At 47.6% G+C, this 20,996-nt stretch overlaps 1 protein-coding gene across 1 annotated transcript in view; it reads right to left on the bottom strand.

Moving 5' to 3' along the window:
• Positions 1-20,996, bottom strand: part of GRIK4 (glutamate ionotropic receptor kainate type subunit 4) — a 295,451-nt gene that overhangs the window by 75,393 nt on the left and 199,062 nt on the right. The window contains exon 10 of the mRNA XM_054587574.1: positions 571-678. Within this exon, the coding sequence (XP_054443549.1) occupies positions 571-678 (108 nt within the window). The remainder of the gene's footprint in view (positions 1-570; positions 679-20,996) is intronic.

Here is a 20,996-nt window from a genome sequence, read left to right as displayed (position 1 = left end):
CCTTCTCATTGCTGTGTCTTCAGCAATGAGTGCAGTGCCTGGCACGTTGGGAGGGGAGCCTGATAATTCTTGAAGAAAACTGAATAGAAAAGGAAGATGGTTCCTGGCCCTATACATTGAGACTGTTTTCTTTACCAGCTGAAAATGAAGAAATGGGCCATGAAAATCCACTGGAATTCAGGTGCGCTGCACAGGGACATTTGGTGCTCTATAGGCACCCAGGCAGGTAGGCTGCGATGAGAGGGAAGGGCCGTCCTGGTGGCCTTCTCCCACCTGTGTCATAGGAGCCCCTCCTTTGGCCAGGCACAGCTTCACTGACTGCCTGGAAGAGCCATCCACAGATGGTGCTGTGTCCCCACCCCATCCGTCTCCCCAGCTGCTTTGGAACTCATCAAATATCCCTTCCATAGGAAACAGCAACTTGAGTCTAATTATGCTGCCATCAGTTGGTCTCGGTGCCGTGACTAGAGCTCCCATCCACTGCCCACTGGGAAGCCCATGAGTAACCTAAAGTGGGAGGAGTCACCCTGGGAAGCTGCAGCTGGGAGGCCTGAGGGGCACCCTGCTTACCAGAATGGTGGTGACGACCAGGGTGGTGTTGAAGAGGCTGTTGGACATGTTGGAGGTGTAGAGGCGGCTGTCCATGCTGAGGCCATCTGCCACATGCCATTGGCCAATCTGAGGAAACCAAGGAGAAAGGACTGGGAAGAAATGGGGGAAGGAGGGGGCTGTGGAGCTGGGTTGCTGAGGTCCTGCAGGTATTCAGGGTTGGAAGGAGCTGAGAGGCCAGTCCTCTGGGCTGCATGTAAGCCACAAAAGTGAGGAAAGATATGGTTTATGAAGCAAAGGGGTTAACCCGGGGCAGGGGGTACTGTTACATGGGGTTGGGGTGGGCAGAGAAGGGTGAGGTGACCTGTGAGAGCAAGGGAAGAAAGGGATAAAGACTTAGGAGAAGTGGAAGAAGAAAATGGAAAAATAAGTCAGGAATGTATGGAGTCCAGGGGAAGTTCTCTGGCACAAATGGGAGTGGAACATGTGGATTCACAGTATCTGGAGGCAGGAATGAGCCACAAAGCTCTTTCTCTTCATTCTGCCTTTAAGAATTCTGATTATCTAAATAAGAATCAGAACAGTGTATTGGACAGAACTGGCATACACTAGGCATTTAATAAATGTTTGTTGAATGAGTCAATGAATGAATGAACCAGAAGAAGGACAGCCCAGGTTCTAGTCCTATTGATTCACCTGCTAGCTGTGAGAACTAAGGCAAGTTAGTTAAGTCTTTCTGAGTCTCAGCTTCTCTGTCTATAAATAGAGATGGTGATGTCTACCCTATCTTCTCAGAGCCAATTGAGAGCATGGATGTGTCACTTTGATGTTATGTTATTCAGCCAGACCAAGGTTTATGGATCTCAACTGAGTGACCTCAGAAAAGTTACTGTACCTCTCTGAGACCATGTCCTTACCCATTGTCTTAACTGCTACAGAAAAAAAAAAAATCCATGACTTAGTTCTCTAATCTAGAAAGTTACCAAGACCTAAACTCAACAGCACTGGGATTTTAGATGTTCTTTTTCCCCCCAGTGGAACCCCTTTTATAAATGTGTGTGTGTGTGTGTGTGTGTGTGTGTTGTCATCAATGTATTTCTACAGTTGGAGCCCTGGCAAATCATTTCTGATACTGAGTGTTTGAGCTGGGCAGCCAGGAGAGACAGCTGGCAGCTGGGTGGAAGCCCAATGAAATGCACACATCTGCCTTGCTAGGCTTTCCCAGGCACTGGTAGCAGCTTTCTTGGAAACCCTTACAAGTTACAGAGGTGCCATGGGGCTCTAGTCTCCAGAGCTGGGCCCTGAGTTCTCCTTGTCAAAGCTGCAGCATCAATGAAGACATGTCTTACCCTTGGCCCCACCTCCACCTCAAGGGGCCACTGGTTAGTGATCAGGAACAATCTCCCTGATGTCGCGCCTGGAGCTTGAAGAGGGGAGGGCCAGGCTAGGCCCGCCATCGACCATCCCCAGGCTTTGTTGCGGGCCTCCCATTTCAGGCGGGGGCCAGGTGGTGTCCGTAGGTGTGATGCAGTCACCTGACAAAGGGGAGATGGCTAAAAACTCCTTTCCAGGCCTCTGCGAGGATGCCTCCTGGAGACAGGTGGGAAGCTTTCTCACCTTTAGTCCTTTGCAAGGGCTGATTAGTCCTATCCATGCTTATGGTCGCTTTCGCTTTATAAGCAGTATCTTATGCATAGCTGCACAGGAAGTCCCATTTTATAGATAAAGAAACTAACACCAAACTAAAAGAACCCCCCTAGCTTTTCTGAGGTCACCTTGCCCAGCAAATGGGGGGCTTAGGCTTCAACTCCCGTGCTCTTGATCCCAGGTGACTCTTCCCAAGGAAACCTTCACGGCCACCCTGTCTGGCCCCGTCAGTGCTCTACTGCACATGTTTGTTCCTGTGTCCATCTCCCAGCAGCCGGCCTGGGTTGGCCTATTTATGCTTGCACCCAGCACCTTGCTCAAGGACGGTACTCGGAAGCAGGGGGAAGCCATCATCTCATATAGGCAGAATGCGCTGTCTGTGGGGCAGGGACAATGCAGGTGGGCCCTCCTCTGGCTCTCTGAAGTGCCTACTGTCCCTAAAAGGGACCAGTCAAGTCAGGTTATTGCCAAGCTTCCCCTGTCTCCTCTCTTTCTGCAGGGAAGATAGTGGGGAGGATGAGGGGTTATTAGTGTAGGCAGCTAGATATAAATAAAGGGAAAGAGCAAAGGAAATCAGACATCATTGAGCATAAAAAACTAGGGAGCATAAGCTTCTTTCACTAGGAAGTCGCAGCATTCACGGATGCCTCAGGGGATTGCAGCATTGTCCTGCCCAGGGGATCAGTGTTCTGCTCTTCCCTGTGTAGGGACAAAGAACCAGCTTTCCAACCGCCCAAGGGTGCAACTGGTTGTGTTCTGTTCATTTGCAGGTTTCCCCCACAGCAGCCACGTGGCCCTAGTAGACTATGCAGGGCTGAGCACAGTGTCAGCCTGGAGCAGACTAAGCTGGCTGGATCTGGACAGAGACATGGACTGAGCTTCCGCATGGCACAGAAGACATCGAACTTTCAGACCGTGGGCTTTGTGTTGGGCTTGATGAAGGCAAGACTGGACTGTTTCCATGGTAGAAAGGATGGAAATGGGGCATTGGCACCCCAAGGTCACTCCTTTGATTTTGCATCTGGAGCCACAAATAAATCTTATCGCCAGACTTCATCATCCCTTGTGGGTCCCCCCAAAATGCTTTCCTCATGACACTGCAAGGACCCCACTTCCACCAGCAACAGGATGAGCTGCTAGATTTTCACATAAAAGGAGAAACAGTAGTTACTGGGCACCTGTTGTGCTAGTTGTGTCTGAGTTCAATCACCTCTGAATTCTCCTGCCCACCTTGTGGAATATTTTATTCTATTTATGAGGGAACTGAGGTTCAGAGAGGTTTAATGGCTTGTCTAAGTTCACCTAGTTAGTAGGTGTGGCCCAGGCTTGCACCTAGAGCTGTCTGACCCCTAAATCCAATGTCTTCCTGCCTCTTCTGCTTTCTCTGGGGTGGGGTCATGGGCATGCCCCGCCTTGTGAACAGGCCTGGATAGCCAGAGAAAGCCTAAAGGGGCCTCCGCTATCCAGCCAGGAACCTGGACACAGAGGTTTTTCTCCTGGGTCTCCAGAAAGGTGAAATGAGTGTTCTCACAAAGGCTCAGGTTCCCTGTCTTCCAAATGGTCAGAATTGGCTCCAGATTGTCTCCTAGGCTGAGAAAGGCCAGATCTGGACAGAAGGACAAAAAGCCTGGATGAGCTGGATGTCAGCATTGGATGCTTGGGATAGGACTGAGCTTCTTTGGGCCCTACATGTCCTCCTAAACATCCATTTCACAGTGGTGGGGAGGGCAAGGCCTCAGCCTCATCCTAGCCCGCTTTCCACATCACTGTGGGACCCAGTCCTCCAATACCGTCTGCTCCAGTCCTGGACTACTTGCTCTTACCTGAGCCACAAGACAGGTACCCACAGAAGCCAGGGATAAAACAATTTACCGAGACCTAGATCTGACAGTCTGCCCCACCTCCCACCTTTGAAAACATAGAAAAAAGACTAATTAGACCCTAAGCTCCAACCATCCTTCTGTTAGCCCCCAAGAAATTAATAAACTCATCAGATTCAACAAAGTGGCTTGGCGGCTATTATTCACGCAATCTAATTGCTGAAAGGCAGTGGGAGGGAAAGCGAGAAGCAGAACCAGGAGCCCTGGGGTACAAGCTAATTGCTCCACCCACTGGGCACCTACCATGCCATCACATGCCAGGGGTGGGCAGGAGGCACAGCTGCCATTGCTGACATATGTGGCTCTGCCTCCAGCCAAATTCCTTTGCTTCATGCCACTGAAACCTGCCCTCAACGCCCCCAGCAGGAACAGCTGCATTATGAGCCTCTTCCACATGTCCACGTATGTGGTCTTGATTCTGTGCCAAGTAATGTTTTCTCTCAGCCCTCTCTCTGTACTTCCTGTCTTTCCCAACTTCTCTGCCTTTCTCTCCATCACCCGGGTGGCCCCAGGGGTTGTGGAGAAGGGAGGAGAGAGTGTGGATTTGGATCACTATCACTGCCAGACTCTACAGCACTTAAATGCACATAAGATAAAGGCTGACGTGGCCATAAGGGTGCACACCTGAGCGTGCAGAATACAGGCTGGATTTCAGCCTCTACTTGCCTTTGAACACTGTACAACTTGCATCATGAATTTTATGGCCCCAAGTTGGAGGACTTGGGTTTAACCTGGCTTCTCTGCTAATGAGCTATTTGACTTGGGGTAAATTACATCATTCCTCTGAACTTTATTTTCCATCATCTATAAAATGGGGGTTAAAATAATAATTATTACTTCATAGGGTTCTTAAGAAGATTAAATGAGATGGTGTACATGCAAAGTAGTAATGAGGTATGCATTCATTAATTTAATTTTTAATACCATTGTCTGAGAAGAAGGTGGGATCTCTTCTGTGCCCTACAGAGGGCTTTGCATTGCAGACTGTAATTTAGTAGACAGATTAGGCCAGTTTCTGGACCAGGAGATCAATGTTAAAAATACAAATTCTCGGGTCTCATTTCAGACTAACTGGATCACAAACGCTAGGTGTAGGGCCCAGCTAAGTGTGTCATAGCAAGTACTCCAGATGGTTCTGATGCCGGATGGACTAAAGCAGAGCAGGAAGAGCAACTCAGACAACAAACATGCTGAAAGGGAAAGGCAAGGGTATAGAGATGAACAGTAACTGGGTGCCTTGCAGTCATGAGCTAGAAAATGTTTAAAATGCGGCTCTCCACCACCACTCTGGCCCTGCACAGCTGATCCTCCACAGAGGGCAGAGGTGGGTGGCCAGTGGTCACAGTAACCCTTGCAGCTGACTGACCTGTGTAAATCCCTCCCATTGGTCTGTCAACAACAACCAAGCCTCAACTCCAAGAGGAGGGTGCACTCAGCCCACACAAAGGGCACACCTTGAGTACCCAGCATGGGTGATAGGGGCACCTGTGCCACTGGACCCTACAGGACACCTACTACAATAGGCCATAACAACAAGATACAAAGTCAAAGTGGCTCTACCTAATACATAGAAACAAACACAGGGAAGCTGCCCAAATGAGGAGACAAAGAAACATGGCCCAGATGAAAAAACAGATCAAAACTCCAGAAAAAGAGCTAATCGAAATGGAGATAAGCAATCTATCAGGTGCAGAGTTCGAAACACTGGTTATGAGGACGCTCAAGGAACTTACTGTGGGCTTCAACCGCATAAAACATATCCAGTCAGAAATGAAGGAAACACTAATTGAAATGAAGAAAAATTAACAGGGAAATAACAAGAGAATGGATGAAGCCGAGAATCAAATCAATGGTTTGGAACATAAGGAAGCAAAAAACAACCAGTCAGAACAACAGGAAGAGAAAAGAATCCAAAAAAATGAGGATAGTGTAAGCAGCCTCTGAGGCAACTTCAAGAAATCCAACATTTACATTATAAGGGTACCAGAAAGAGAAGAGAAAGAGCAAGAAATTGGAAATCTATTTGAAAAAACAATGAAAGAAAACCTCCCTAATTTGGTGAGGAAAACAGACATGCAAGTCCAGAAAGCACAGAGTCCCAATCAAGTTGGACCCAAAGAGAACCACATCAAGACACATCATAATTAAAATGGCAAGGGTTAAAGATAAAGAGAGAATCTTACAAACAGCAAGAGAAAAGGAGTTGCCTACAGGTGAGTTCCCGTAAGACTGTCAGCTGATTTCTCAAAAGAAACTTTGCAGGCTAGAAGGGACTGGCAAGATATATTCAAAGTCATGAAAAGCAGGGACCTACAGTCAAGATTCCTCTGTTCAGCAAAGCTAACATTTAGAGTCAGAGAGGATAAAGAGCTTCCCAGACAAGAAAAACTAAAGAAGTTCATTACCAAACCATTCTCTTATGAAATATTAAAGGATTTAAGAAAAAGATCAAAACTATGAACATTAAAATGATAATACACTCAACAACTATCAATAACTGACTCTAAAAAAACAGTCTAAGCAAAGTAGAAGAACAGAGACAGAATCATGGATATAGAGAGCATTTTGATGGTTGCCAGATGGGCGGGGGTTGTGGGGGAATGGGTGAAGAGTTGAGGGGATTAAGAAGCACAAATAGGTAGTTACAGAATAGCCAAGGGGATGTAAAGTACAGTATAGGAAATGGAGTAGCCAAAAAATGTATACGCATGACCCATGGACATGAACAATGATGAGGGGGTTGCCTGAGGGAGTAGGGGGTGCTGGATGAAGTGGGACGCGGGGGGAAATCAGGACAACTATAACAGCATAATCAATAAACTATAGTTTTAAAAATTTAAAAAAATATAAAGAGTGGCTCTCCAGAAAAAAAGGCCCTGAGCTGTAGCATTTGCCAAATTCTGTGGTGTAAACACTTCCCTGGGGACTGATTTCAAGCTCCCAATCTGATGTCAGAGAACAGAATTGGGAACAGAAGTGTACAGGGTGGGGTGTAATACAAATCCCAGTTTATTCTTGTATTATTATTTATTAATTAGTATGTGGTTTTCCATATGAACAACAGTCAGCCTTCTCTTCCCACCTGCCTTGTGGGCTCTGCTGCCTGGCGAGCTGGCTCCAGCAGCACCGTGCCCCCTCGCTCACAGGGCTGGGGCTGGGAGGGATGCACAGGAACCTCTGTGCCTCTCCCCATTGTTTGTGAGGACGTGAGGCCCATGTAAGTTAACAACATAGCCTAGTGACAGCGCTGGAAGTGGAAAATAAAAGGATGCAAATAGGGCCAATGTGCTGCTTACTGGGGATCACAATCTTTAAAGCACATGTGTACTCCTCTAGTGCTCTTAGAAGAAACCTCTGATGATAGGGGTGCTTAGTCACACAGAACATTTAGGTAAATATAACTGATATGAAGTGTCTCTGCACATGTATAGAAAGTATCATTTATCCAACACGCCCACAGGATAGAGACTCCACATAAATTAATAATAATCTTGCTCCTTTAAGCACTAAAATTTTGGAGTTTTAATTATTTAGTTGAAAGCATCACTTCAAAAAGCTCTTTGTGTGGGAACTGCAATTCCCGCCGCCCTCTTTACCCTCGCGGCCAGCGCGCCCCTGTATTTCTCAGGCTGCCTCTCACACGGGGCTGCCACACACGCCATGCGCCTTGTAGGTTGCTGGAATGCGGAGCCGCCCACTTGCCTTCATTTCTGTGCTTTTATAAGTTAACTTGCCCGCTTTTCATAGTGTCTCTTTCTTGTTGTGAGCTGTCCCGACTCGTCATTGTCCAGGCAGCTGTCCTCAGAGGCCTCTGCCCATCTGGTAGCTGTGTGTAGGCCCCGCGTCAGCAGCCTGGGCACCAGCCTTGAAAGGGCTGCTGCAGGGAGCAGACGGGTGAGACTGAGGGGCCGAGGGCTCCAGGGGATGGGACCCTGGCGTGGACCTGGGCTGCCCACGGCCTGTGGAAAGGCGGCTACTGCACAAGTGAATGGGTGTTGGAGACCTGCATTGGGTCTGCCTTGTGGCCCCGGGTCAGCGTAAGCAACATACCTGGGGAAATGCCCATCTACAGGCCGTATCCTCAGGGGTCCTCTCCTGCTTCCTGAAAGAGGTGGTAGTGAGCACCCTGGAGTCTGGAGACCATATTAGCATCTGGCACTGCGGCCACTTGGCCGGGCGGCCCTGAGAAAGTCCGTCCATTCCCTGAGTCTTGCCTTCCCACTGGCTGGCCGCCGCCTTGGCCTGTACTCCCGGTTCACCTCCTCTGGACTAGAGTCCCCTCTGCATCTCTGGTCTGTTCTCCATGCAACACAGGCCCTCTCCAAAGTCTCAGCTGTGATCACACTAGCCCCTGCTTAGACCCTTTCAAGTCACTCCTCTTTTGGTTTAAGGATAGAAACCAAAATCCCTAAAACAGCCTCCCAGACCCTGAGCGAGAGGCCTGCCCTCTGCCCACTCTCTTCATCCACCTTGTCCTGTCTCCTCCAGCTTTGTGTGGACTTGAGTCACACCTCTGAGTTTAGGTGCAACAAACTCCTTCCCGCCAGGCGAGCTCCTTGCGCTTGTATGGCATTCGCCACCCGGAGCACTCCCTGCTGCACGACCCCCACCCCCGACGTCCAGCCCTCTTCAGCTAATTCACAAGCTGGCCTGTTTCAGGAAGTAACACTTTCTTCGAAGACAGCCACACTCATTCATTTGTGCATTTTCCGTGACTGTGTTCATCTACAGCAGTGGAGTTGTAAAGTCTGAGTATTTACTCTCTGGACCTTTATAGAAGACATTTTCCAAACCCTAATCGAGTTTTTATCTGTTAATCCTTCAGGCGTCAGTTTAAAAATCACTCCCTCTATGAAGGCTTTCCTTTATCTCCCAAAGTCAAACTTCTCCCAGAAACACATTCTTGCCTTCAGAACACTTATGTCAAACCCATGTTTATTAATGACACCGCGACTCACTCCACGTCTCCCTCACTCTGCTGCTGAGGAAAGGCCCTCCCCTGGCCTGAGGCCAGAGGCTGCCTAGAGCAGCCCGCAGGCCTCTCTCTCACAGCCCTCTCATTCCCTGGAATCCCTCGTGGCTGTCGTTTGGCCATCTCGTTTCCTCCCAAGTAGGTATAAAGGAATTCATTTTTAAAGCCCGAGGGTTTCCTCACATCTTCGTCTCTATCTGTAGCTGTGCATGTGGCTCAGTAACACTTAATATTTTATGTACATTTAGATGATTGTTCCTTGCAGTTGTCCCTGCCAGGATCCAGCTGCTTCTACAGAGGCTGACATAACTCCAAGGCCAGCTAAGTCCTCCTCCAGAGTGAAAGTTTGCAAACACTTTTCGTTTACCTTTGCATATTGGGCACTCAGCCATGTGGCTTGCTTGCATAAGTTTCCCTGATTCTGCACATAACAGCCCTGTTGTTTTTCTTACCTGAGAAATATAGGCATTTCGGACAAGATTTTGTTGATTGAATGAATGAACGAATGTATGAAATTTGGACTCAGAGATATTAAACAACCTGCCGAGGATTCCAGTTAATAGGGGATTGAAGCTGGATTTGAACTCAAGTTCTATGTACTGCTATGCCATCTGGTTAAGTTCAGGGCAGGTGTAGGCTGTCCCAACCTGGGCCTTTTCACACACCTCTGATCACAGTGGACCATTTGCTGGAGAATGCAGCCCTGAAGGGAGTCAGCTACAAGATCCTGCAGGAGTGTCCCTGGCCAAGGCTCTGGGTGGCAACTTAGGGGCTCAGCACAAGGGATGCCATGGGGGCACCAGAAGTCCCCGGTTTCCACTCCTCCTCTACCATGTATAGTCTGTGTGACCTTGGGTGAGTTGTTTAACCTCTCTGAATCTTTCTCATCTGTGAAATGGAGATAAAGGAGCCTGTCTTGCTGATAGTATGACATTGCTGTTGATAAGCGACTGAAATAATGTGTGAAGAACACTAAGTGACTCCATTTTAAAGCTAATCCACCGACCTGACATCTGAGTGAAACTGGAACTTTGACCCCTTCCTTCCACGGTGGAGCTCTGAAAGGCATGCACAGAGCCCCGGGACGATCGTGAGACTCCTACTGATTCTCTCACACGGCAAGCCTCCGCCATGTTTCTCGTACTTCACTCTGGCTCCAGAGTCCCCTGGCACCTGACCCCTTTGATCACCCATGCATTCTCACTACTTTTAACTATAAAACAGAGCCTGGGGGTGGCGGCGTTGAAAGTGTGGCGATCCAGACTGCTTTCTGTAAACACTTTTCCTATTAAATTCTTTAAGCTGACCAGCTGGACTTGCCTACCACTTTCTTTGCCCTCTGGGTTCTTCAACATTTGGGGCCACTTTGCATGCACAGCTTGTACATGACACAATGTGCACGATGACTTTTGACGAGCCACGGTCAGCCATGAGAATGTAAGACAACAGTACTATTGTCTGTCTGGTGGGAATGCAGCTGACCAGAGGTCAGGAGATTTGGCTTCAAGTTCCAGCCTGAAACTTATGTGGCCCTGGAAAGTCAATTTTGTGGTCTTTAAGACAAGGGTGGTCTTCCTTCTCTTTCCCCTTATTAGGATGATCTAAGACACACACAGATGTGACAGTGTGTAAAGGTAAACTCTTTTCATTCCATATCCTTGTTCTCTAGGACCATCTAAAGTTGAAAGTTGGACAAACAACATCCAATGACACTTTCTCTCCCTCCCTCCATCCCTCTTCCTTCCTCCCTCCCTCCCTCCCTCCCTCCCTCCCTCCCTCCCTCCCTCCCTCTTTCTTTCTTTCTTTCTTTCTTTCTTTCTTTCTTTCTTTCTTTCTTTCTTTCTTTCTTTCTTTCTTTCTTTCTTTCTTTCTTTCTTTCTTTCTTTCTTTCTTTCCTTCCTCAGAATCGAACCTCAGATTCAGGTTCAAAGTTCAAGTTCTCACTGAGAAGGATGCATATAAAATATCTGTGTCACCTTGAGTACACAGAACTGGTTTTGACAGTCATGCAGTCACGTCAGGTGTGAAACACTGAGGCTGGAGACCCCAGGGATGAGTTGAGCCAGAGTTTCAGAATCTCTACAGTACCTGTGTGTGCCTTGATGTAAGACCAGCTAAAAATGGCTATAACGCAACCCTCCTGGCAGGAGGGAATAAAACGTGTATTGAATTTAAATCCAGTATCTGCAATCATAGAAGCTTTAGTTTGCATGGGAGACTAGGTCATGAGTAATGGCCCAACTCAGTGCCTGAGGGGGTGATTTGAGGAACAAAGGGAGTTGCTGATGTTGGTTGAAGACTTTATTCTCTTAGTCAAAATATTCTCTTAGTACAAAATTTGTGCTTATGTGCAGAAAATTCTGGATCAAAGGACAATGACTTTGGCAAATGCCAAAGTTGAGAGATCAGAAACAAGCCCAGGGACAACTGGGAAGCCTCTCCATCAAATGAATTCTACCTGGGCTTGTTAAGCCTTCAGCTCAGTTGGTCTAAGGCAGTGTTTTGTTCAACTGTGATCACAATCCATTAGTGGGTTATGAAATTGATTTAGTGGGTCAAGACCTGCATTTTAAAAATGAAATATATGCCAAGACTAGATCAGAGTGCAGTGCACATAGCAGGGTAAATGCTGTTTCATAGGTTCGGGTTCAGTGAGGCATAGGTCGGTGCTGATGTGTCTCTTGGGTTGTGCCTAAATGAGAGTAATGCTCAAAGAGTATGAAAGTGCCTGGCATAAGGATGTGGATACTTTACCTGTTTACTACTTTATAATTAGTTCCTAGCAGAGTGCCTTGAGCATACTGATGCTCAATAAATATATTTTGGCATAAACAACACCTTGTCCCATACCTTTAGTGTTGTAACTAAGGAACTAACTATAAGAAAATTATACAGGCTAATACTTTTGAACATGTATATATGCGCCAGATACTGGAATAAGTGTCTTACATTTGTTATCTCATTTAATCTTCCCAACCACAATACAAATAAGTATTGCTATCAAGCCTTGTTTATAGATTAGGAAACTGAGGCTTTGGAAGGTTAGGTTTCTTGCCCAAAGTTCCATAGTTAATGCAGATTCAAACAGAGTCAGGTCCATTATGCTATACTGCTATCAAGATATTAATTTTACTGGACTACAGATACATAGCTAAATGCTTAGTAAACATTTGAATTGTTATTGTTTACCTGTTGGCATTTGCTGTAAGTGACCATGCTTATGCATCCATATTCCTGAAGTCAGCCTTTGTCTTTCCTTGCCTTTGATTTGACTTGCGTATTTAAAAAAAAGGGTACTCAATTCAATCTTGAGGAAAGGGACAATGGGCTACAGCGGAAAAACTAAAACAGCAGGAGTTCCGGCTTCCGGGCCTGCCTCTGACATCGAACAAGTCTGGTCCCTGCGTCCGGAAGCAGGCTCCGCAGGCCCCCCTTCAGTGGGGATGCGTGGCCATCCATCAGGCGTCGCCCCGAATGTCGCCTTCCCAACCCCTCTGTTTCAGTAAAGTCCCCCATCACAGGGGCTCATGTGTAGTGCCTGGAACTTCCCTTGTGCAGCATTCGTCATGCCTGTAATCATACAGTTCCTCAGGTAATTGTTTCAAGCCCATTTCCCCCACTGGACAATACAGTCCAGTAGTGGGGAGCCTGCCCTGCTTCCTGTCATATCCTTGGTGCCGAGAATGGGGTTGGTGCTCCTTCAGTGACCGCATCAGAACACTCCCCCGTGGGCCCTGGGCTCTCGGGGCAGGGCCTGGCCTATAACGGGTGCTCCATAAATATCTGCTAGTTTGATGATGGAATTCCTTTAGGCAAGTCACTTCTTTTTAGTTTTCAGTTATCTTACATATAAAAAAAGGATATAGTCCAGCCTCTTCCAGCTCAAACATAAATTCCTGAAAATGCTGGGTATGTTTGTAATGTGACAAAGTTTTCAAAATGTTTTAGGGCAGAGACTGGGAGAGATAGGCCTGAGAGGGGCGATATAAAGGGGCCTCAGACAGATGACTGTGGGGACAGGTAGGGCACAGAAAGCACGGCTACACGGACGTGGGGCCGAAGCCAATGGCCGCCCACTGAAGAGATGCACCTGCCATGAAACAACCGTCTCTGAGCCCTGTGGCTGGTGCCTGCCTTTCTTCTCCTAGTGCCTGGTCTTGGTGCTGACATTGTGTTGGGCTAATGTGGAAGTGAATCTAAAACTGTGAACACATTGTAGTCTTCTCAGTTGCACACAATCATTTACAAAGGTGTGCATTTCACATGCACACCTTTGTGTGGCAGTTTCCATGCAAAGAGAGAGGGTGCTCTTCTACTCAGACCACACCTGAAATTCTGCACATTGCTCCAGGCCCCACTCTTTAAGTGGAGCATCCACAAACTGGAGTGTGTTCCAAGGATGTTGTCCAGGAAAGTAAGAAACTAAAGTTACATCATAGAAGGAAAAGGTAAAGGCAGTCATGGGAAGAATTGAATAGAATGGAATGTGGACCTGAGGAGCAGAACTGAGGACCAAAAGCAAGAAGCTTAAGGAGGAAAGAATTCTGCCCAATAGATGGAAAAACTTCCAACAATGAGAGCTTCCCAAGACGGAATATGCTATCCCTATAGGCAGTGAGTTCCTTGACACTGGAAGCATTCAAGAACTTCATGAAGAAGCATTCCAATAGAACATTTGTCTACTGGACCTTCATTATTCTTTTCAGTCCTAAGGGTGTAGGATTTAGATTCTACTTTGACATCAGGGGAACCAAAAGGAAGGCCAGACCATCGAGGGCAGACAAGGTCCTTGGGCTTGGTGAGAATACCAGAGAATAGGAGTATAGGGTAGTGAATGAAGAAGGAAAAGGCCACTCTCGGAAAACTTCAGCTGCTCCTACGTTTGCTCATTCCTGGTCTTCTCTTCTGGCTGAGACTCACTATGGCTGGTTGTCATTACTCCCAGTAGTTCTGTTCTAGAACGTTGCCACAAACACTGAATTATGAAACACTGAACCATTGCCCCTCAGTGAAAAACAGTGTTCAATCCCTATGAGGCTCTGGTCACAACATTTTCATCGACAAATCAAAATATAGCTTCGTTTTATGTGTTCCTGTCTACAGACACCTTATTTAATGTATATTGTTGATTCATTAATATTGAACAACAGCACTATAACTCATGCCTGAGTGTTGCTTTCCCAATAGCTGTATTTTCTCTGTAAGGCACATGATAGCTCTCTCACACTTAGAGACACTGGATAGCACTTTAGCACTAAGTTTGGGGTCATTTTAAACAGCAAAATCATCAAGAGAAAGCAAAAAACAAAACCACAAAATAAACCACAAAAACTTGTTGACAGTACAAAAGCTGAGACAAGAAGGCAGAACATGACTTTGTCCCTCCTTGCATGGAACACGCATTCTGCCAACTCAATTTTTCACTGGTCTGTGCATGTCTAAGAAAGTGCCACAGTATAGATTAGGAGTCACACAGAGACATCAGCTAGTAGATGAATTTGCAAATATGGAACCCACACGTAAGGAGGATCAACTGTGCTCTATGCATGAATGTTTGGCTTTGCCAGGATGTGTCCAGACTTCCATCCTGAATCACCAGCCTCTGGGATGTGAAGTGGAATCAGGTTTACCCTTCCCCACAGCCCTTGCCAAAGAGAACACACCTGCAGCGGCTGTGCCCAGGACCGCTGGTGGCGGGGCTGGAGCTCCGCCTACCCCAGGTGCCTCTGACTGAACTTGCTGCCCCAAACGATGCTCTCAGGGACTTGAGGGCCTCCCCAGTGAGCTCAGGCTTTCAGAAGTTCAAGTTCCCTGAGTAAGGCAGCGCAGGTGCTGGGATCGCCTTTCTTTCTGGATGCTAATAGTTTCTTTTACCTATCTCAACTCCCTCTTTTTTTCCTCGTTTGGTCAAAAATCTCACAGACTCCCTTTGGAACATTTTCGGGGAGTGACCAAGCTGGTGGGTGGGTGCGTGGTGGGGTCTAAGGGCGCAGACTCAGCGGCACGTCCCTCCCTCGTCTCCCAGAAGATAGATGCTGTTGCCCACGGGCTGCTGGGGAGACACTTTACCAGAGAGATCAGGCATGCTCAGGAGTCCTCACCTTACCAGGCATTTACTGCCGACGTGGAGGCTACGGTCAGGACACAGAGCGCCTGGCTTCACTGGTTGCACTCGCCAGGCAGACAGTATCTTAGGAAAGCCGTTGTCCTAGTGATGCAATTTCAAGCTCTGAGCAGCAGATGCCAATTTAACCAAAGGTCCTAATGAAGCATCTAGGCTGCAGGGAGCGGGGACGTGCTGTCCCTCAGGTCAATGGAATGCTGGAGGGCCACGCAAGGTGCAGGCTGAGCTTCCAGGCCCCTGAGAACGGCCCTCTGCTGCCCCTAGAGGCGTGCGGGCTTGCAGCGGAGAGACGGGAGTGGCTGAGCTGCACTGTGTTCTAGGGAATCAGGGAGTGTTTAGTTTCGGGGTATCAGCACCCTTATCTGAGCAGCACCATGCCAGGCAGGTCCTAGGTGGGCTGTAGACTGTCCCAGGAGCAGCCATGCCTTCTGGTTTTTGAGTTCACACCCACCCAGAACCACTGCAGGGTGAAACTGGTGACGCTGCCATGCTTGGGCGTGGAGGAGGGATGGGGGTGAAGGAGGGCAGGTGAGAGAGACGGGGAGGGCCCTGCAGAGGCACCCTGACGCGCAGAGGGGCCGGCTGGCAGAGCCGGTGTCCAGCAGGCAGGCCCCCACAGGGCTCCGGAGTGGCCCCAGCAGTACCCTGAGCAGACGGCTCAGCCCTGCTTAGTCTTCTCTCTGCCCTGAACCCACAGGTTCCAGGCATACTGCATATAAAGACAGACAGATACATATGCAGACATGTCGATGAGACATGGCATAACTGCACACTGCGCGATAGAGTAGAATCCTCAAAGCACATGTATAAACAGGATTTCATTTTCTTCTCACAATAATTTTATGGTGCACGTAAGAGGATGTTCTGACAACTGTCCCATTTTTACTGAAGAAGCAACTGGAGAACAGGATGTGAGGAGCTGTGAGAGCTGGCCCTTGGCCCTGTGCCTTCCGTGTCCCCACGGCACCTGCCTCTGCACACAGCCCCTCCCGCCTCCCTGGACTTTCCTCTCGCCAGACCTCTGGCCTGAGGCCTGCTCCACATCTCATCAGAGCTGACTGATGCAGGCTGCTTCAGGAGGCTGAATTAGTAGCTCAGCCTGTTCCAGCTCTCCCAGGCACGAGCTGGCTGAAGAGGCACAAAAAGAAGTCACTAAGAATTGGCAAAGTTTGCCAAGCTAAGCTCAGGCAGGTTGCATCGGGCATATTACAAGAAATATATTTAAAATGCAGCACTTAGAAATGCAGCACCTGCTCCTCTGCCCAGACCAGCTCTCCATTGAAAATGTAAGTCGCTATCATTTGTTTGCAGGCTAATGTGAGAAGAGCTTCTATAGTCAGTGAATTGTCCATGGAAGCTGATAAGCAGGAAGACCTGGCGCTCAGGGGGAGAGAGCCAGACCTGTGTGGGTTAGGGAGGCAGGTGGAGAGGAAGCCTTCAGACGGCACTCTTCCCGAGTCAGCTCGTCTGGCCCTTGGCTGTCGTCCTGGGGTGGCCAGGTGAACAGACGCTCACACAGGAGGCGCTGCGCCACAGACTTTTAATTAACCAGAGGAGCATTGCTCCTAGAGAAAGGAAAGAGACTGTTGAGGGAGAAATGAGTTGATGATGTGAGGGGTCTTCCACTTGAATTTTCAAATTCCAGTTGCCAATGGGGAGGCTTGTTGTGTAAAATCTCCTTTGAACAAGTTGGGGAGCAGTGGCTTTAGAGGACTCTCATGACAAAGTCCTAGGTTCCCACGGCTCTGGTGTCCTGCTGGATTTGAGCTTGTCTGAGCCAGGAAGCCTGGTCCAGTGTGCACCCTGCACACTGCAGGCCCCATGGAAGCTCTGCCCCAGTGCCCCAGTCGCTGCGTACCCTTTCTCCAGACTCACACTGAGCCCCCTTTCAGCAGGGGTGCTGTGTCTGTGCTCAAGGAGTCCCCAGCCCTGGAAGCGATGACTAGGAGAATGCTACCAGAGAGGCAGGCACAAGGGGCCTATGAAAGGAGCCTCTGAAGGCTGGCTGCAGGAGGGCTCTCTGAGCTGAGTTCCGGAGGTGGGGGCAGGAGTGGCCAGGTGAGAAATGGGGGTGCCCAGGGAGACCTGGCCACTGGGGCACAGGCCTGGGGTGTGAGAGCACCTGGTGTGTCCAAGGCTGACACAATATTTACTGTTGCTGGGGCATGGCATGGGAGGGCACTCACAGGCAGGGCCGGCCCAGCACGAGTGGCAGGCTGGCTGCGGAGCTGCCATTTTACCCTGAACGCAAAGAGGGCCCACCGTGGGGTCGTAAGCCCAGGAGGGATGCACTCCCATCCCCTTCTCCAGTGGGAAAGTTGGGCTGGGTTACCTTTCAAGTCTCCTTCGCCTCTAAGAATTTATGATATTCCATGAGATGTTGTCAGCTCTTTAAAATTTCATGACAATTCTCCTTCACCCAGTTCCTCAATTAAAAATAAATAAGTGACTTCTCAGTAACCTTCAAGGTAGCCCCCAATAACCCATCTCTTTCTCGCCTCCCTCCAGCCAAGGATCTGCTGCCTCAGAATTTCCTTATCAAAGGCAAAGTTGCCCCAATGGCTCTCAGGGGAAATGGCCGCAAAGCAGCCTGCCCTGCCTGCCCTGCCTGTCCGTCCTCGTCAGGCCTGCCCCCCCCGCTGCCGCCAGGAGGGGCGGGAGATGGCATGTGGTGCTCCTGATGCTCCTGACTTCCAGCAGTCACCCCTCCCCGCTCTCGGAACCAGATCCCGGAAGGCAGCTTCAAGGGATCCGCATGTTTACGGGAAACTCCTTCCTCAAACTGAAAATGTGTTATACAAACTAAGAAGGAATCCCATTTACAAATACATTAAAAAATAAAATAAAATACCTACAAATCCATTTTACAAAGGAGGTTAAAAACCTGTACTTGGAAAATTACAACATACTGAAGAAAGGAATTGAAAATACAAATAAATGGAGGCATATACCAGCTTGTGAGTAGGGAGAACTAACATAGTTAAAAGCAATCTATAGATTCAATGCACTTCATATAAAAAAACCAATGATGTTTTTCATAGAACCAAATGATCAAAAAATTTTTATGGAACCAAAAAATAACCCCAAATCCACAGCAATCTGGAGAAAGAAGATCAAAGTTGGAGGTATCATGCCACCTGATATCAAACTATAATCCAAGGCCACAGTAATCAAAACAGCCTGGTACTGACATAAAACCCTACATATAGATCAATGGAACAGAATAGAGAGCCCAGAAATCAACCTACACCTATATATTAATTAATTATTGACAATTAATATATGACAAAGGAGGCAAGAACATACAATGGGGTAACAAAGCCTATTCAATAAATGGTATTTGGAAAATTGAAGATACAGGCAAAAAATTAAACTAGACTACCTTCTTATACCATATACAAGAATAAACTCAAAATGAATTAAAGGCTTAAATGTAAGACTTGAAACTGTGAAACTCTTAGAAGGAAACATAGTCAGTAAAGTCTCTGACACTTCTCTTAGCAATATTTTTTCTGATATATCTCCTTGGGCAAGGGAAACAAAAGAAAAAAAAATAAACAAATGGGACTAATCAAGCTAAAAAGTTTATGCACAGCAAAGGAAACGATCAACAAAATGAAAAGATAATCTACTGGATGGAAAAAGATATTTACCAATGAGACATACAATAAGGAGTTAATATCCAAAATTTCTAAAGAACTAATATAACTCATCAACAAAATACCAAACAATCCAATTAAGAAACGAGCAAAGGTCCTGAATAGATAAATCTCCAAAGAGGGCATACAGATGGTCAACAGACCTATGAAAAGATGCTCAACATCACTGATAATCAGAAAAATATAAATTAAAACCACAATGAGTTATCACCCCACACCTGTCAAAATGGCTATCATCAATGAATCAACAAGTGATGGTGAGGATGTGGGGAAAAAGGAACCCTTGTGCCCTGTTGGTGGGATTATATATTGTTGCAGTCACTGTAGAAAACAGTATGGAGTGTTCTCCAACAGTTAAAAATGGAACTACTTTATGACCCAGCAATTCCACTTCTGGGTATATATCCAAAGAAACCCAAAATATTAACTGGAAATAAAATATGCACTCATTGCAGGATTACTTACAGTAGCCAAGATATGGAAGCAACCCAAGTGCCCATTAATAGACAAGTGGATATCAAAGATGTAGCACATATATACTAGGGAATATTACTCAGTCATTAAAAAGAATAAAACCTTACCATTTGGGACATCATGGACGGACCTAGAGAGTGTTATGGTAAGTGACGTAAGTCAGGGAGAGAAAATACCACATGATTTCACTTACATGTGGGATCTAAAGAGCAAACTAAACAAACAAAATACAAACAGACTCATAGAAAACAGACTGATGGTTGCTTGAGGGGAAGGCAGTTGGGGGCTGGGTGAAAAGGTGAAAAAATTAAGAAGTACAGGCTGAGAGTCACAAAATAGTCAGGGGGACACCAAATATAGCACAGGGAATACAGTCAATAAATTGTAATGATTACGTACGGTGCCAGGTGGGTACTTTAAATATTGAGGGGACTACGTTGTAAAGTATATATGACATTTAACCATTATGATATGCACCTCAAACTAATACAAAATAATACTGAACGTCAACGGTAATTGAGGATAAAATTTAAAAAGAAGAACTTGTGCCCGACAGTCGCGACAGAGGCACTGGTGGAGCAGCTTCCCGCACAGCAACCTGTCTGAGCCGTGGCGGCTGCTCCTGTGAGTGCAGATGGGACCTGAGCTGTCACAGAGGCTTGGACCAGGAGGGCTGGGGAGGGGGCCTCTCCGGACAGAGAAGGACACCTCCCCACTGCTCCCCGACGTCGCAGGCAGGCTATGGCAGCGCAGCCGCTATCTGACAAGGTGTTTTTAGGGTTTTCTGTCTTTGTCATTCTCTTCTGAAGTGGAGGCAGATGTGTGGAGGAGGGACAGGAGGGCAGCCCATCAGGAAGTCTTCTAAAATCGCTATCATGGTCCCAGAAGATGCTCCCTGGAGCTTGCGGCTGCCATGCTAAGAGAAGCGGCTGCCTTCGTGCGGCCCAGGAGTGCGGCCAGAGCATGCCCTCAGGCATGCCCTTGACTGCGCTGGCAGGCGCCAGCGTACTGCAGGGACACTCTGTCCGGGAAGACACAGGGCTCAGGAGGGATGCACTCCCAGCACGAGTGGCAGGCTGGCTGTGGAGCTGCCATTTTACCTTGAACGCAAAGAGGGCCCACCGTGGGGTCGTAAGCCCAGGAGGGATGCACTCCCATCCCCTTCTCCAGTGGGAAAGTTGGGCTAGCCCATCCACACAGCCACTGGCCGTACGGGCAGGAACCTTAGGACATTAAAGCACGTTCCCATGCACCTTAGAACACTGGGTGCCTCTGTTCTTGGTTTTTGAGGGTCACTCACAAAAACCATCTCTTCCATCCTCCACCTCTGCTTAAAACAACACTCAAGTCATTCCAGGAAACTAGCTCCTTGGAAAGCAGAGTTATCAGCTTTGGAAAATGAGATCTAGCTATCTTCACAATGCTCTGTGCTCTCCACTTGGCGAGCTCTGCCAATCTCTCTGTCTCCATAGGAACAGAGTTAAACAGATCAGAGTTCCAAGGAACAAGTGACTCAAGGCTGGTTTCTAGGAAAAGTTCATGTGAAAAAACTGTGTATTTGGGAAGGGAAGCAAGTGGAGAAATTAATCGGCTCCAGGTCCCAGAGTTTAGGATGAATAAAAAATTTGGAGACTAATTCCAGGAAGCAAGTTAATGTGGTTAATAGAAATAGAGAGCTTGGGGTGAGAAAG

This window comes from Pteronotus mesoamericanus, unplaced genomic scaffold (assembly GCF_021234165.1).
Source record: "Pteronotus mesoamericanus isolate MK-2021 breed Mesoamerican mustached bat unplaced genomic scaffold, CSHL_Meso_final contig_123, whole genome shotgun sequence".
NCBI lineage: Eukaryota > Metazoa > Chordata > Mammalia > Chiroptera > Mormoopidae > Pteronotus > Pteronotus mesoamericanus.
Note: the sequence above shows the minus strand (reverse complement) of the source record. Positions and strands in the feature narration are given on the sequence as shown.